The 16,651-nt window shown below is 44.2% G+C and overlaps 1 protein-coding gene across 2 annotated transcripts in view; it reads right to left on the bottom strand.

The window, feature by feature from the left end:
• The window catches only part of LRRC69 (leucine rich repeat containing 69), a 182,256-nt gene that overhangs the window by 21,775 nt on the left and 143,830 nt on the right, over positions 1 to 16,651 (bottom strand). For both annotated transcript variants that reach the window (XM_069220458.1, XM_069220459.1), the window contains one exon: positions 51 to 230. In XM_069220458.1, the coding sequence (XP_069076559.1) occupies positions 51 to 230 (180 nt within the window). The remainder of the gene's footprint in view (positions 1 to 50; positions 231 to 16,651) is intronic.

Below are 16,651 nucleotides of genomic sequence, written 5' to 3'. Positions count from 1 at the left end.
AAACGTCTACATTGTTTAACGTTATATTTAGCAAATAAAAATCTCATTACCTTTGTTTTTGCCACAAACTTTACACATTCCAGCCACATATTCAAAAACCCCTGTCCACATACTGCACAAACGTTCTTATGCGAAAGTATGGTTCTGGCTTCTGGGTAAAGTTTCATTTGGATACGTAGGATCGAATCTGGAGATTTTATATGTTTTAGAATATATCTTGCAGTAATCTCCTGAAATGTTTCAGAAACAGATACATGCATTAGTATTAACTCTGTACAAGGCGTGAACTGAAAACAAGAACATTTTAAACATTGTATTGTTATCACGATATGTTCGTATTGATTGGGTGCACAGCATCGCCCTTAATGCATCTACACGGTAGGATTCCAGATAGGTCGTTTTCTACCAAAGGATGCAAAATAATTTACTGTTAGGTGTCGACCTGCGTGGTATGTTAACATAGATCTCGTATGCTCAAGAAAAAGACACAATTTCACAAAACGTACTGGAACAAACTAAACAGAAAACGCTGTATATTTTAGTATCACCAGTGCTTTCTGTGACAGTTGTGCTGAATAGTTCTTCACACATTCCGCACAAGTGGCATCACAATGCAATCTACACTTTTAGCGCTCTTGCTGCATGGATTCTCCATTGCCATCAGGACACCAGGAAGTTAAGGTCGCACTTAAAAGTTTGTGCGCGAGCTGGTGGCGAATTTCTCTTCAGAGGCCTTCACTACAGGACATATCAGAGTCCTGGTTGAACCGTAAACTCAAGTTTACATCGATTCAGGGCTACAGATGTGTTGAGAAAACCACATTCACACGGGAATTTGTTCATAAACACCTATTCTCGTGGTGGTTTCTCACATTCGAGTAAAAAAAAGTGGTTTAACTGCGCGCCTCAAGGACTGGAGCCCTGCTTTATTGTGATTTCCGAGTGTACTGCTAACCAGTGTGGTTTCAGCAACGCTTAAGAAAGCCAAAGCGTCTCAGTTGTATCAGAGAAAAATAGTGAGGCACACAAATGTAAATACCTTTATGTCCAACTCAATCCATTTATAAATATGTCCAGTCATCTATTCAAAATAATTTCTATATCACATAGGTATGATTCACTAGTAACTATGTATCAAAGACAATCACAAACATTTGGTAAACTAATTCATATTTTAAACATTCACCACTTTAATTTACGTTCATTTACATTATTTATGATTTTTAACTTGACAATACATCATCATATCCATAAAAAACAACTCTAGTCTCTAAAAAGCCAATGTTTTCAACCATAAAACTTATGAATTCCAGTCCAAATGTTATGGATTATGATCCACCAAACCATATAATGAATTGTCGATTTATCTGGTCAGGAAATTGATGCCAATCATCCTCATGTTCCAAAATAAAGTCCCATTTTCCAGACAACCATATGCAATTTAACAGGTGTAAAAATTTGGTCCAATGTGTCGTGGATTGACTCCTCAGCCCACTAAATTAGAACTTGTAGCCAAAACTTAGGTCTTTGTAGACTGAATCCTCAGCCCACTAGTTTGAAACTTGTAGCAATGAACATTGCCGATGAATTCAAGAGACGCTCCATACGAGGGTGGCTCAGAGGTTGTTTTCTTTGAAGTTTTGTGAATAAACAGGGATTGTGTTAATTGATTTAAAAAATAACTGCACCAGATTCAAACCATGAAGAAGTCCTGTTGTAGGACGAAACACGTGTTGGCTACAAGTTTCAAACTAGTGGGCTGAAGATTCAATCTACCAAGACCTATGTTTTGGCCACAAGTTCTAATTTAGTGGGCTGAGGATTCAAGCCACAACACATTGGACCAAAGTTTTACACCTATTAAATTGCATATGGTTGTCTGGAAAATGAGACTTTGTTTTGGAACACGAGGATGATTGGCCTCAATTTCCTGACCAGATAAGCCGACAATTCATTCTATGCTTTGGTGGATCATAATCCATATCATTTGGACTGGAATTCAGATGTTTTATGGTTGAAAACATTAGCTTTTTAGGGACTAGAGTTGTTTTTTTATAGATATGATGATGTATTTTCAAGTCAAAAATCATAAATAATGTAAATTAATGTAAATGTAATTTAAAGTGGTGAATGTTTAAAATATGAATTAGTTTACTAAACGTTTGTGATTGTCTTTGATACATAGTTAGTAGTGATTCATACCCATGGGATCTAGAAATTATTTTGAATAGATTACTAGACATATTTATAAATGGATTGAGTTGGACTTATAGATATTTACATTTGTGAGCCTCACTATTTTTCTCTGTTTCAAATTACTGGTCCCTTCAGGTCCAGTTTCACACACTTTGGCAGCAGGTGAGATATAGTTTGTAGAGCACCATATGTTATAACATTACAGTCCGACAATTGGATAGGTATGTGCAACTGAAATTGTAATTTGTTGCCTTTTTATGTGTCTCAGTTGTATGCAAGACCGGAGTCTTTAGTTTTAATGCAGTTCCCCATAAGCAGCAAAATACCAGAGCAACAGAACTGTAAGAACCCATATCATTCTTTCTGCCTTTGCATAGACTGTTAATGTTGTTTGCCATGAAGTAAAGTCACATTGTTTTATTTTTGCTTTCAGCCATGTGTTAGACCTCACAGCCTTATGGTGGTCACCCCCAACGTTTTGCCTGCCTCCCTCCACTTTTTGACACTATTTTTGCTGGTTTCAGGACTCTGCACACTTTACCACTGCTAACCAGTGCTTAAATGCATATGCTCTCTCCCTTAAAACATGGTGACATTGGCTCATACCCAATTGGCATATTTAATTTACTTGTAAGTCCCTAGTAACGTGAACAGCATGTGCCCAGTGCCTGTAAAGTAAATGCTAGTAGTGGGCCCGCAGCACTGATTGTGCCACACATATAAGTAGCCCCTTAACCATATCTCAGGCCTGCCATTGCAAGGCCTGTGTGTGCAGTTTCACTGTCACTTCGACTTGTCATTTAAAACTATTTGCCAATCCTTAAACTCCCCTTTTTCTACGCATAACCCCTAAGGTAGGCCCTGGATAACCCACATGGCAGGGTGCTATGTAAGTAAAAGGCAGGACATATACCTGTAAGTTTTATATGTCCTGGTAGTGGAAAACTCCTACATTCGTTTTCCACTGCTGTAAGACCTGCTCCTGTCATAGGCTAACATTAGGGCTACCCTCATATACTGCTAAAGTGGTAGGTTCTGATCAGAAAGGGGTAGACAGGTCATATTTAGTATTTTTCTGCACTTAAAATCCTTCTGTGCCTTACAGCCTGTCTCCAATTCACATCTGGGCTAGCTAGTTTACAGCTCCCTTGTGCATTTCACCCAGACAACCACAAACACAGGATGCTCAGTCACACCTACACACATCTTCATACTGAATGGGTCTTCCTGGGCTGGAAGATTGGAGGGCCTGACACTTACATTTCAAAGGACAGGGGCCTGCCCTCACACAATGGACTGCCAAACCCCATACTGGGACCCTGGCAGACAGGGATGTACTGAAAGGGGACCTTGTGCACTTCAAAACTCCTCTTTGAAGTCTCCCCCACTTCAAAAGCACTTTTTGGTATATAAACTGAGTCTGTGACCCTACCAACTCAGACACTTCCTGGGACAGACACTCTGAACCAGATCCTGTAACCTGCCAAGAGGAGCTGCCTGGCTGCCCAAAGGACTCACCTGGACTGCTTTGCTGTGAAGGACTGCTGCCTTGCTGTTGCACTGCTGCCTTGCTGGCCTCTGGCTCTGCTGAGAAGTGCTTTCCAAGGGCTTGGATTGAGCTTGCCTCCTGTTTCCTGAAGTCTATGGGCCAAAAAGACTTACCTTCTGCAAAGGAACTCCTTATGCAGTGAAAATCGACGCACAGCCTGCCGGAATCGATGCACAGCCTACCTAGCGGTGAAAGAATCACTGCATCGCCAACCCCGAATGATGCAGCCCAGCTCCCTGAGAGGAGATCGACGCAGTGCCAGCGATGTGACCGGAACTTTGACGCACAGCCCACTGGATCGACGCATCGCCGAGCGGGAATGACACAGCCCGACTTTCTGCTGGAGGAGTCAATGCAGCGCCTGCCGTGTGACAGAAACTCCGACGCATCGCCCACCGGATTCAACACAGCACCTGTGACTTCACCCTGCACGTCCAGGATTTCCACGCATTATCCCTGGGCATCAAAAGACCCTGCATCGCACAGAGGATTCAAGCCTGCGTGCCGGAATTTGATGCAAAGTCTTTGCTGCATGGAAAAGAATCAACGCATCGTCTGTGTGCAACCAGAAATTTGATGCACACCTTTCGTTTTCCACGCATCTCCTCCTCTGCGGTCTCCGTGCGTGTAATTGTGACGCATACCAGGTACTTTGTGCTTGTAAGAGACAATTGTTGCTTTTAAGAACTTAAGACTCTTATTTTTATTACAAAAGTGATATTTCAACTTGTGATTATTAAATCTTGATCGTTTTTTACCCTAATTTATTCAGATAAATATCTCATTTTTTAAAAACTGTGTGCTGTATTTGTGTTGTGCTTTCACTTTGTTACTGCATGATTTATTGCACAAATACTTTACACATTGCCTTCTAAGTTAAGCCTGACTGCTCAGTGCCAAGCTACCAGAGGGTGGGCACAGGATAATTTGGATTGAGTGTGACTTACCCTGACTAGGATTGTGGTCTCTACTTGGACAAGGGTGTGTACCTCTGCCAACTAGAGACCCCATTTCTAAAACCATGTAATTTGTCTGGTCTTTCTATCAAAACTTTAAGAGTGTTATTGCAGAGAATTTAGTTTTGACTGAGTGGGAGGCTGTTTCATAGATGTTTTTGAGGGTTTGTGTCAGAACCACTTTCAAAGGGCCACATGGCACGCATGGGCTACTGGGCCATGGTGGTTGAGGCCTGATGTCCCAGGGCCTGACCAACTGTGGATCCTGCTCAATTGGGCCACGTGCGCCTTCTGCACTTCACTCTCAGTGTTAGCTGTGGTTGAGCAGTCAAGGCTCCTGTTGGGGGGAGGTGGGGTAGAGTTGATACAGGTCAGTGAACAAGACTCCTAACTCAACGTGCAAACAGAAGAAACAATAAATCAATACTCAGGCAAATACTTGCTTTACTAAGAAAAAATAGTATTTTATTTCAACTCTACACATGCAAAGAAATGTGACATTCAGAAGCAACAACACAATTCCCCTTGAGGTTGAGGCTCTAGTAGCTGACAGGGAAATCTCTGTCCCACCCTCCTTTGTGTAATATGTTGGGTTTAATCCCCATTCACAAGAAGTGACATCCAGCCAATGAACATTATTAGGACATTCTCATGAATCCCTTTGACCCATCAGGATTTTGATCAAAAATGTCTATGGTGCTGCAGCTCCTTCAGCAGTGAATCCTCTGGGGCCCACAGCCCCAGTCCAAGACTTACCTGCTCTTGCAGCACAGAAGCGTTCAGCATTACAGAAGGTGCCCTGAGCATGGGCACTCGCAAGATCAGATCCTGCAAGAAGTCAGGCTGTTCACAGTATGCACTGCAGCTCCACAGTGGAGAAGCTGGCTTGCAGGGACACTATAAGTCAACTTCTCCTTAGCAGGGGGTGAATTCAATCTTTTGGGCCGACTGGAATCTCACAAGGCCACATCATGCTAGACAGATGACACATTTTTGGGGGTTCAACCTCCCCTTCTTATAGTAGTTTTCCAGACACCAAATGCGATTTAGGTCTGAGTCTTTGAAGTATTATGTTGGGGTTCTGATTCTTTTGAATAGAAACTTCTCTCTTCTTTCCTCATGAAAGATATCTGTCACAGGAGGCAAGACTCTGAAGCTGATTGTTTCACAACACCACTCATGAGAGTGACCACAATTTACACCGGGATGTCAGAAACAGTGATATGTGCATCAAAAAGGTTAACCTCAGACCCCTAGCCCTACTCTTGATGATTCCCTGATCAGCCCCATCTCCCTTCCGGAGATATGCCCAGGCCCCTTTCTTGTGACATATCAATGAATCAAAGAGCAGTCTTTTGCAGTGTAAAGACAGTCTCTTCCTTTTCGCTCAACTGTGTGCTCCACCCAGCTCACAGTAATACACAAATTTGTGTGGGGTGATTTTTCTCCTCCTCATGTGTTCACCACAGACCTGGGATTCTCAAAATGGAACCTAGAGTCCTCCATATAATGTACCATTGCAGGCACACTTACTAAATGTACATTCACAGCACACTTACTGTCCAGCACTAGTACCTCGAGGCATTGTATCATTATATGTACACATGCATTCGGTACACACACTAAGGCCCTCATTTGGACCTCGGAGGTCTTTTCCCAAGACCATTCCAAAAAAATTTAATTATGGCCATGGCGGTAACCACCATGGCGAACTGCCACTTCTACACTTCTCCACAATGGTGGAGGTTTTCGAACAGGAGGGAATGCTCTAAAGAGACCTTGGTGGAATTGCTTCACAGTTTGAGAAGACCACAAGGAAGGAGCATCCTGAGAACGTCTAAACCTGGAAATCACTGACAAAAGCACTCTTACTGACGAAAAATAAAGTCCGGATTTAGCTAGGTGGAGCAAATAAAGGAGTATCTGCTCCGGCAGTGATGTAAGAGGATGATTTCTGCAGTGACACACCACAAGCAGAAGAGCTTTCTCTTAAACGTAGACGTTCTATTTGTAGCATGTGCCCTGGCTTTTGCTAGTATCTCTCTGCATTCTGGTGGAATGTTCCATTTGGAGAATTTGTTGAATTCAGGAACCAGGCTGATAAGTGTAGAGATGCTGAGCCTGGATGTCTGACTTGGCCCTGATTCATGGTCAGTAAACCTGGCGTCTGTCTGAGTTGAACACAGGTTTGTTCCGAGTACAGAAGAAGGTGCGTGAACCAGAACTGTCTGGGCCATTTGGGTGCTATGAGGAGGAGACAACATCCTTCTGTTTTCATCTTGCTGATCACCCTGAGGATCAATGGAATTGGGGGGAAAAGAGAAGGCATAAATTCCTGACCATCTCATCAAAAAGGCATTTTCCCACGATCCTTTTTGGGAATGCTAGATTGCGTAATATAGGCATTTCTTGTTCTCGTTTGTGGCAAAAAGATAAAGATTTGGCCTGCCCCATCTCTGGAAGTGTTTGTTGAGAATCTGATGGTCTAGTTCCCATTTGTGATACGGGATGATCGTTTTGGTTAACAAGTCTGCCAGGAGGTTGGACTGTCCCGGAACATTTTCTGCTTTTAGGGAAATTTGATGTTCCAGGGCCCACTTCCAAATGCGCAGAGCTTGATGTGATCACGATAATGATCTCATTCCTCCCTGTTTGTTGAGGTAGAACATTCTGGTGGTATTGTCTGTTCTTATGAGGAATGTTGACTTCTGTATTTTGGGTAAAAAGGCTCTGAGTGAAAGCTCAATCACCTTTAGCTCTAATTGGTTGAAGTTAAGTTTCTTGTCTGTTTGATTCCAGTGGCCGCTTATTTGTAAATCTTGAAGGTGGGCACCCCAACCTTCGAGGGAAGCGTCTGCGGTTATGATGACTTTTGGAGTTTGTTGCAGATATGAGAGCCCCGTGGCCTGATTTGACTGTTTTGTCCACCAAGACATGACTTTTTTATTTCTGAATTTATCTGAACGTGATCCGTGAAGGAGCCATTCAGCTGCAGGCGTGGTTTATCTAGCTCTTCTTGAAGTGGACGCATACGTAGTTGGCAATTCTGGACAAGTGGAATGCATGATGAAACCATTCCCATGAATGACTTGTAGGTCAGTACTGAAACATACTTTTTTGTAGAGAATTTGGGAACCATCTGACATATTTTTTTGTTGCCTTTCCTGGGATGGAAATGCTCTGTTTTGCATGGTACCCAGAAGTGCCCCCAAGAAAATCAGCCTTGTTGTGGGATGGATATGTGACCTTTGATTGTGAGGCCCAGATTTTCAAACACTGTAGGGCAGGTGGACGTGTGTTTTAACACTTGATGGAGTGTTGAGGCCTTTATGAGCCAATTCCTAGCTGTCTTAGAGGAGCTGCTACTGGGGCTAGATTCTTGGTAAAAATTCTGGGGGCTGACTTTAGTCCAAATGGCCAGACTTTGAATTGAAGATGTGTACCGGCTACCTGGAAGCAAAGAAATTTGCGATGATTTTGATGAATTGGGATATGAAAATACGCATCTCGTAGGTCGAGATGTCATTTGATCTCCAGCATTTAAGAGATGTAGTATGTCTTGAAGTGTTACCATATGAAATGTTTGTTTCTTCAGAAACTTGTTTAAAGCTCGCAAGTCTGGAATGGGATGACAATTTCCCGAAGGCTTTTTCTCTAGGAAGAAACTAGAGAGCAACCCCTGGCCCTTTTGAAAAAGTGCAACAAGGTCCAACACTCCTTTTTGTAGCATGGTGGATTACTCCTTAAGGAGTTGCACTAAACGTGGTGGTGATGATCCTGATGGAAGGGTGTTTGGAGGCTTCTGCAGGAACTCCAAGGTGTGACATCGAGATACAATATCTACTACCCACTTGTCCGATGTTATCGCTGACCACTGTAGGAAGTGGTTTGTTATGCAGCCTCCGATTCTGGCTATGGGAGAGGGGTGGGTAGCCGGTACCAATGTGTGGTCATTGTTTTCTACCTGTTTCCCAACCACGGGCATGAAGCTTTCCTCTTGTGAGGTGCTTGTATTCTGCTGCAGGTGGTAATCAAAACTGTTGTTGCTGCCCATATTGTGGTCGATAGGTTGTCTGACCTGATTGAAATTGTTGTCTGTATGTCTGGTAGCCTCCACTGCCTCTAACTCCTCAAAAAGGTTGTTTTCAATACTGCAGTGTGCCCAGAGATCTTGCTGTATCCGTGTTTGCCTTGATAGACTGTAAGGCTTCCCACATGTTTCCTGAAGAGGGATTCTCCGTCATATGACATATCTAGTATTTTGCTCTGTATCTGTGGGCGAAAGGAGGTAGATTTTAGCCATCCCTGTCTGCGTAAAACTCCAGCCCCTGCCAGTTGTCTGAATTCCGTTACCGAGATGTCAATGGCCCAGTCAATTATTTCTGCTGCTATCCGCTCCCCTTCCTGGAGCATCTTTCTTGCCACTACTTTAGAATCTTCAGGTAGGTGGTCCATATACATAGAAATATCTGACCACATTTGTCTGTAATATCTGCTTAGAATGGCTAAAGAATTTCTTGCTTTATGTCATAGCTGCCATGGTGCGGAATTTCTCACCGATGTTGTCGAGACGACGCCCATCTCTATCCGGAGGAGAAGATATTGGCATGGAGGGACTTTTTTGAACGACATTGTGCCGCCTAGGAGACTGCGGAATCTGGTTTAGGATGAACAATTAAACAAGTTGGAGAATCTTCTAGGGCTGCATATTTCTTCTCCAGACGTGGTATCTGCACAGGTATTGCAGTTGGGTTCTTCATTGATTTAAGGCTTTCCTCCCACATAAAATCAGATTACTTTTTCTTTACTGGAATCAAAGAAAGTGGTAGAAAGTTGGTTGTTTCTTGACTTTCTGTTGGTGGTTTCTTTGTCGACGGTAAGGATGGTGTCGACGGGAGTGTCAGTGTGTGTCAGCAGTGGTGTCGCCGACGGGTTCAACATTGACGAGTCACTTATCGACGGGTCTCTTGTTGGCGGTTCCAAAGTTGCAGATTCCTTCGTCGTCAGTGCTCTTTTATATATTTTAGCCAAAATGATTGTCGTTGATGATAGCAGCGACAACATAATAATAATCAGAGACACCGCTGTGGAAAATGTCAAAATGGCTGTCGCCGTTGTCATAGTGGAGGAGGTCGTCGACGAGTGTGTCATCAACAGTGCCCTCGCCGCTGAGGCCCTTTTTTCAGACTCCAAAGGAAATTTCTACATTTTCGTTGTCAACGCTAAGGATTGTAAAGCACTTTTTTGAGCTGCTTTCAGCATAGATGGAAATGGTAGGCTCTGAGTGAACCTTATCTAAGATCTTTGGTTGATTTTTTAAAGATGGTGGTTGATCTTCAATGCTTTTCTCGTGCCCCAATGAAAGATGTTTAGATTTTTTAAGGGCATTTTGTGGTGGTTCTGAGGCGAGTTTCTCATTCGGTTTAGATCTGTCAAGAGTCATCACCCTCATCAGAAGAAGGGCCCTCTTTTGCTTTTAAATTATGTAGCCATAGTAGCCTGCCTTCTCTGTCCTTAAGAGTTTTATGAGTAAAGGTGCAACAGATTTCACAATCTCTCACCTTGTGGTCCGGATGTAAACAATAAACACACCTCTTGCGTGGGTCATCAATATGAAGTCTTTTCTTCCCATAGGTGCCACAGGTTCTAAAAAGTCCTTTCTTGGTGGGCTGAGACATAATCTCCAGCCTAAATTTGATGATCCTGAAAACAATATCTTGTCAGTTCATTGAGAAAGACTAATAATTGAGCAGAGCTCAGAAAGACTCACTTCATATGACATGCAGTGGAAAATCTGAGGGAATCAGCCTCTGTTGGGATTGTTCCAGAGGGTGTTGTCACCTGGTTGGTTGTAGTTCAAGTTTAGTTCTTTTTATAAAAAAAAGAACATAGATAGGCTTTGTCCGTGACTGTCCATTGCCATTAGGGCCTAATGTAGTTCACCTACTGCTATATTATAAGATACCGTGGGACTCTCACCTCGACGTAGGGGATAATTCAAGCATCTGAAACTATGAAAGATCCAATACTGGAGAAAAGGAGTTACTCCCACTTCAAAGCTGGCACCAGGTATAAAAATAGGACCCTAAAACCCACTCTTCAGAACACATCTGGGCCTGTGGACTCTGCAAGAACAAGGACTGCCCAGCTGCCTGAGGACTGCCCAACTGTTTGAAGACTGTCTGCTGCCTGAGGCCTGCCTTGCTGCTTGAACCCCACACTACCAGTGTCTCCAAGGGTCAGTCGACTGGCTTCCTATTCTGATCTACAGGGTCACAACAGGCTCCTGACCAGAGGTTTCATCAGAACCAATGTAGAGTGACGCATCTTGACACAAATTCTTGGTTTGCCAGTTCCAAATGAGTGGCTTTCAGAGAACCAACACAGTGCAACACATCTTGATGCATGTCCTCACATTACCAGCCTCAGACCAGTATCTTCATCAGAACCAATGCAGCATGCCACACCTCAAGGTCAGACCATGCATCACAGCTCCTGATTGGCAGCTTGACCAGCACTGACTAAGAGTAATACATCTCAACGTAAGTCTACAAAACAAACCCCGAAACCGATAGCTTTATCAACCTGATGCAGAGCGATGCATCTCAATGCCAGCATCGCAGCTCCCAATCAGTGGCTTCAACAACATGGACCCAGCGTGATGCTTCTCGATGCAATACTATTCATTGCAGCTCCTGCTCGATGGCTCCTTGACGCGGCATGGCGCAGGCCAATGCAGACCTCACATCTTGGTTCCAAGGACACAAGGTACTATCTCAGTGGACCAAACTTGGACCTGTGTCCAGCCTGCTCTCCATCGCAAGAGGCCTGAACTTCTGACTTTGTCCTGGTTCAGCGTGACCAGATAAGCGTAATTTGCTTGTAAGTGGTATTTTCCCTAAAATTTCTGAAACTAAATTACTCTGGTTCTACTGATTGGATTTTTGTCCTTTTGGTGTAATTTTATTTATTAACGATTACTCTATTTTCTAGATTGGTGCAGGATTTTTCTTGTGCTGTGTTTTCATTGTATTACTGTTTGTGTGCTTCATAAATACTTTACACATTGCCTCTAAGTTAAGCCTAACTGCTTTTGTGCCAAGCTATGAGAGGGTCAAGCATAGGATGATTTAGTGAATTTTTGTGGTTCACCCTGCAAGGACTGTGGATGTTCCCCGAGTAGGGTTTCACCCCCAACAACCAATAACACAACTTTTCACAAAAGGCAGCAATCAAACCATTAGATCATATCTCCTGCCTGTCAAACAGGATGGGTGGGGGTTATTTAGAAGGATATGACTGCAGGTCAAGGCTCTATACCAAGATGGAGCTACAGAGGACCAAGAAGACATGTGCAAAGATATTAGGCTGGTCAGAAAAAGTAATGTTCACTATGAGTTTTTCTTACAGAACAAGGTTATTTCTAAGAGTTCTGAAGCAGGAGGCAAAGGTCCTTACAGCACCTACTGATGCAACAAGTGTCAAAGTGCCCTTGTATGAGGAGTTCCTAGATGGTGGTCAACATTTTTGCCTCCTATTTGTATTTGCTCAAGTTACTCATAAGTAGGTAGAGTACCAGGTCTTCACCAGTCTTTGTAAGTAACGGTAATATCTACAAATGATAACACCCTGAACTAAGGTTGTCATTTTGCCACAGATGTTCATGTTAACTTGGTGCTTTTCCCTGTTTCCTGATCAGAAAACTGAGAAACATCTAAGGGCTCAATTTTGGATTAAGCGGCCAACATCTCCCCATCTTTCAAAGCAGTGGAGGACATTATGGGGGTTATTCCAACTTTGGAGGAGGTGGTAATCCGTCCCAAATGTGACGGATTTACCACCAGCCGTATTACGAGTTCCATAGGATATAATGGACTTGTAATACGGCTGGTGGTATATCCGTCACTTTACCGTCACTTTTGGGACGGATTACCACTTCCTCCAAAGTTGGAATAACCCCCTATATCTACAAACCTCATGCTCACCAAATTTAGAGACCTCTGCTGGCCCAGCAGTGATCTCTGGTGGACGTCTGCCATCAGTTTTCATGGCTGATCAAGTTTTTGTTTTTCAAAACCAAACTCCCAAATTGGGGGTTCGGTTTTGAAAGACAACTAATGACCCCCCACACTCATGAGTTTTAACCGGGTGTGGGAGTTATTAGTTTTATTTTACTGTTTTTTTGCTGCCATGTTTTCCTTGGCTGTGACCGGTAAAAGGACATCAGACTGTCAGCCTCAAGGAGGGCAGGTGGTGTAGTGGTCTTACACTGATGGCCAACACTCTGTCAGACGACTGGAGTAAACTTTCCATTGACAGAGCCAATGGGGGCGTTGCTGAAAGAATGCAGACAGTCTGCCCAACCCTAAAGAATGCGGACAGGCTAACGGTTTGGCAGATAAGGTACTACACCACATTTGGGACCTGGTGCTCTGTCCACCAAACTCTAAATTGACCCTATGGCATCAGGTCTTGTACAGAGACCATACAATGTATACTGGTAGAATTTCATGTAGTACTCCTCATCACGAAGGAGGACTGCAGTGCTACAAAACTATCATGCTGTCCTCTGAAATATCACAGGGTTCCCACAAGAAAAACCAACCCCACTTCTCTGATTTCACTGAAAAAGGTGGTCAAACTGTTCCAGGTGATTAGTTAGGGAATAAGCAGACTTGTGCAATTAGATCTTAGGAACGTAAGGCTTTTAACTGATAAAAGTCTGCTAAAGGGAATTCATTACTCCAATGTAGATTGAACTCTGTTCTGAGACTGTCATCCTTGAAGGAAAATCTGCAACTTTATTTTTTACTAGTTTATAGTTACTGGATGAACCACTCTTAGATCTCTCAGACTGGGCAGAGTACAAAAAAAACGAATTAATTTTACTATAATTAAAAGGGTGTGCCTCTCTGTGATACATCTATTATGAAGGTGCAATGTGATGCTTAAACCAAACTTCCAAAAGGCTTAAGCTTGCCTATGACTGCCTGATGGCTTTTAAAGTGGTATTCCACACCTAATCAAGACAAGTATTAGCAAAGCCAATTTGTGTGCTTGTTTTTTTAAAGAAGCACTGAGATGATGGGTTAGGAAGAGGAATGGTGGAGTTGACGATAATAAAACAGGAGAAAGTGTGAAGGATCTGACATACACAAGCATAAATAGGGAGGTGGATTGGAGCTGACAGGATGACAGTGTGAGTGGGAGTGAGGGTGAGATGCTTATTGTAGGAAAGTAGCCTCTTTCTAGCATGGTTACCCCCACTTTTGGCCTGTTTGTGAGTGTGTGTCAGTGTGTTTTTACTGTGTCACTGGGATCCTGCTAGCCAGGACCCTTGTGCTCATAGATAAAATCCCATATGTCAGTGTGTTTTGCCTGTCTCACTGGGATCCTGCTAACCAGGACCCCAGTGCTCATAGTTTGTGGCCTAATGTGCTTGTGTAGTGCCTAACTGTGTCACTGGGGCTCTGCTAACCAGAACCCAAATGCTTATGCTCTCTCTGCTTTTAAATTTGTCACTGTAGGCCAGTGACTTAATTTACCAATTTCAATTGGCATACTGGACCCCCCTTATAAGTCCCTAGTATATGGTACCTAGGTATCCAGGGCATTGGGGTTCCAGGAGATCCATATGGGCTGCAGCATTTCTTTTGCCACCCATAGGGAGCTCAGACAAACTCTTACACAGGACTGCTATTGCAGCCTCCGTAATATAGTGCACACACTATTTCACAGCCATTTTCGCTGCACTTAAGTAACTTATAAGTTACCTATATGTCTAACCTTCACTTGCTGAAGGTTAGGTGCAAAGTTACTAAGTGTGAGGGCACCCTTGCACTAGCAAAGGTGCCCCCACATAGTTCAGGGCCATTTCCCCAGACCTTTTGAGTGCGGGGACACCATTTCATGCGTGCACTACATATAGGTTAATACCTATATGTAGCTTCACAATGGTAACTCCGAATATGGCCATGTAACATGTCTAAGATCATGGAAATGTCCCCCATTCCAAATTTGGTATTGGGGAGACAATTCCATGCATCCTGGGAGCTCCACCATGGACCCCAGTACTGCCAAATCAGTTCTCTGAGGCTTGCACTGCAGCTACAGCTGCTGCCACTTCACAGACAGGGTTCTGCCCTCCTGGGGTCTGGGCAGCCCAGTCCCAGGAAGGCAGAACAAAGCATTTCCTCTGAGAGCAGGATGTTACACCCACTCCCTTTGGAAATAGGTGTTACAGGCTAGGGATGGGTAGCCTCCCCCAGCCTCTGGAAATGCTTTGAAGGGCACAGATGGTGCCCTCCTTGCATAAACCAGTCTACACCGGTTCAGGGACCCCTTCTCCCCTGCTCTGGCGGGAAACTGGACAAAGGGGAGTGACCACTCCCCTGTCCATCACCACCCCAGCGGTGGTGCCCAGAGCTCCTCCAGTGTGACCCAGACTTCAGCCATCTTGCTTTGCAAGGTGTAGGGGCACTCTGGAGGGCTCTGAGTGGCCAGTGCCAGCAGGTGACGTCAGAGACCCCTCCTGATGGGTCCATACCTGATAAGGTAGCCAATCCCCTTCTCAGGACTATTTAGGGTCTCTCCTGTGGGTTCTCTTCAGATTCTGTTTGCAAGTTTCCTTCAGGAATCATCTGCAACAACTTCAGACTCTTCTAACTTCGGATCAACCGCAGCTTGCGCCAAGAAACGCTGTAACTGCAACAAAGTGTCTACAAGAGACACTTTTCTTCAGCAACCTCAGCTCGAAATCAGCAACTGCAACAGTTTCCACATGTGCATGCTCTGGGGACTCCCTGTCTTCATCCTGCACCAGAAGGACCGAAGAAATCTCCTGTGGAGTGACAGAGTCACTCCCCTGCTCCAAGCAGGCACCATCCAAGGCGATGACCGGTACCCTGGGACTCCTCTCACGGCGACAAGTGTGCTCCTAAGGACACAGAAGGTGGACATCATCAACATAGACTGTCCTGCTGATGCAATTTGGAGAAGGTAAGACCTTGCCTTCCCCGAGAACGATGGTACCCCTGTGTATTGTGTCTTTTTCACCTCCTGAGGCCTCTGTGCATTCTTTGCAAAATTCCTTTGTGCACAGCCTGGCCCAGGTCCCCAGAACTCCACCCTGTGACGTTCAACTTGCTGAATTGTTCTCCGGCGGAGTGGGACCCTCTTTTGTTGTGCTGCATCAACTGCATTTTGCACCTCCTTTGAACCCAGATCCTTCAGCTTCTGTGGGTGCTGGCTGGCATCCTGAGGGCTCTCTAAAGTGCTGAGAGCCCCCTTTTCCTCCTCACACAGAGTTGAGGCCCCCAGGTCCCTTCTGGGTCCATCCAGCACAATTTCGATGAAAAATGCACTTTTGTTGTAGCCAAGGCTTGTTGGCGCCTTCCAACACGAAATCTCATCTGCAACGATCTTCAGGCCATGGGACATCTTTTGCATCATGCAGGAACCCGCTGGCATCTTCCTTGGGTGCATTTCTGCAGTCTTCTACTTACTGGGGACTCTTCTTTTGCACCCTCTTCTGGGTTAGCAGGGGCTCCTGTCCTTCCTGGAACTTACTTCGACTTCTAGACTTGGTCCCCTTCCTTTGCAGGCCTTCAGGTCCAATAATCCAGCAGTTGTTCTCCGCAAACTTGGTTGGCTGCTGCAAAATCCCCAAAACGAGGTGTAGTGTGTCCTAAGGAAACTTGCAGTACTTTACTCCTGCTTTTCTGGGCTCTGGAGTGGGGTAATTTACTTACCTTTACTGTATTCTTACTCTCCCAGCGATTCTGCATACACTACACTTGTCTAGGGGGAAATTCGTGATTCACATTCCACTTTTTTAGTACATGGTTTGTGGTGCCCCTAGACCTATTTTCTCCCATTGCATTCTATAGGATTTCTTACTGTTTGCATTATTCTATGACTATTTACTTGTCTAATTTTGGTGTCTAGTGTA

The sequence above is a fragment of the Pleurodeles waltl genome, chromosome 2_2 (assembly GCF_031143425.1).
Source record: "Pleurodeles waltl isolate 20211129_DDA chromosome 2_2, aPleWal1.hap1.20221129, whole genome shotgun sequence".
Classification (NCBI taxonomy): Eukaryota; Metazoa; Chordata; class Amphibia; order Caudata; family Salamandridae; genus Pleurodeles; species Pleurodeles waltl.
The sequence above is the reverse complement of the archived record's forward strand: the minus strand, read 5'-3'. Positions and strand labels throughout refer to the sequence as shown.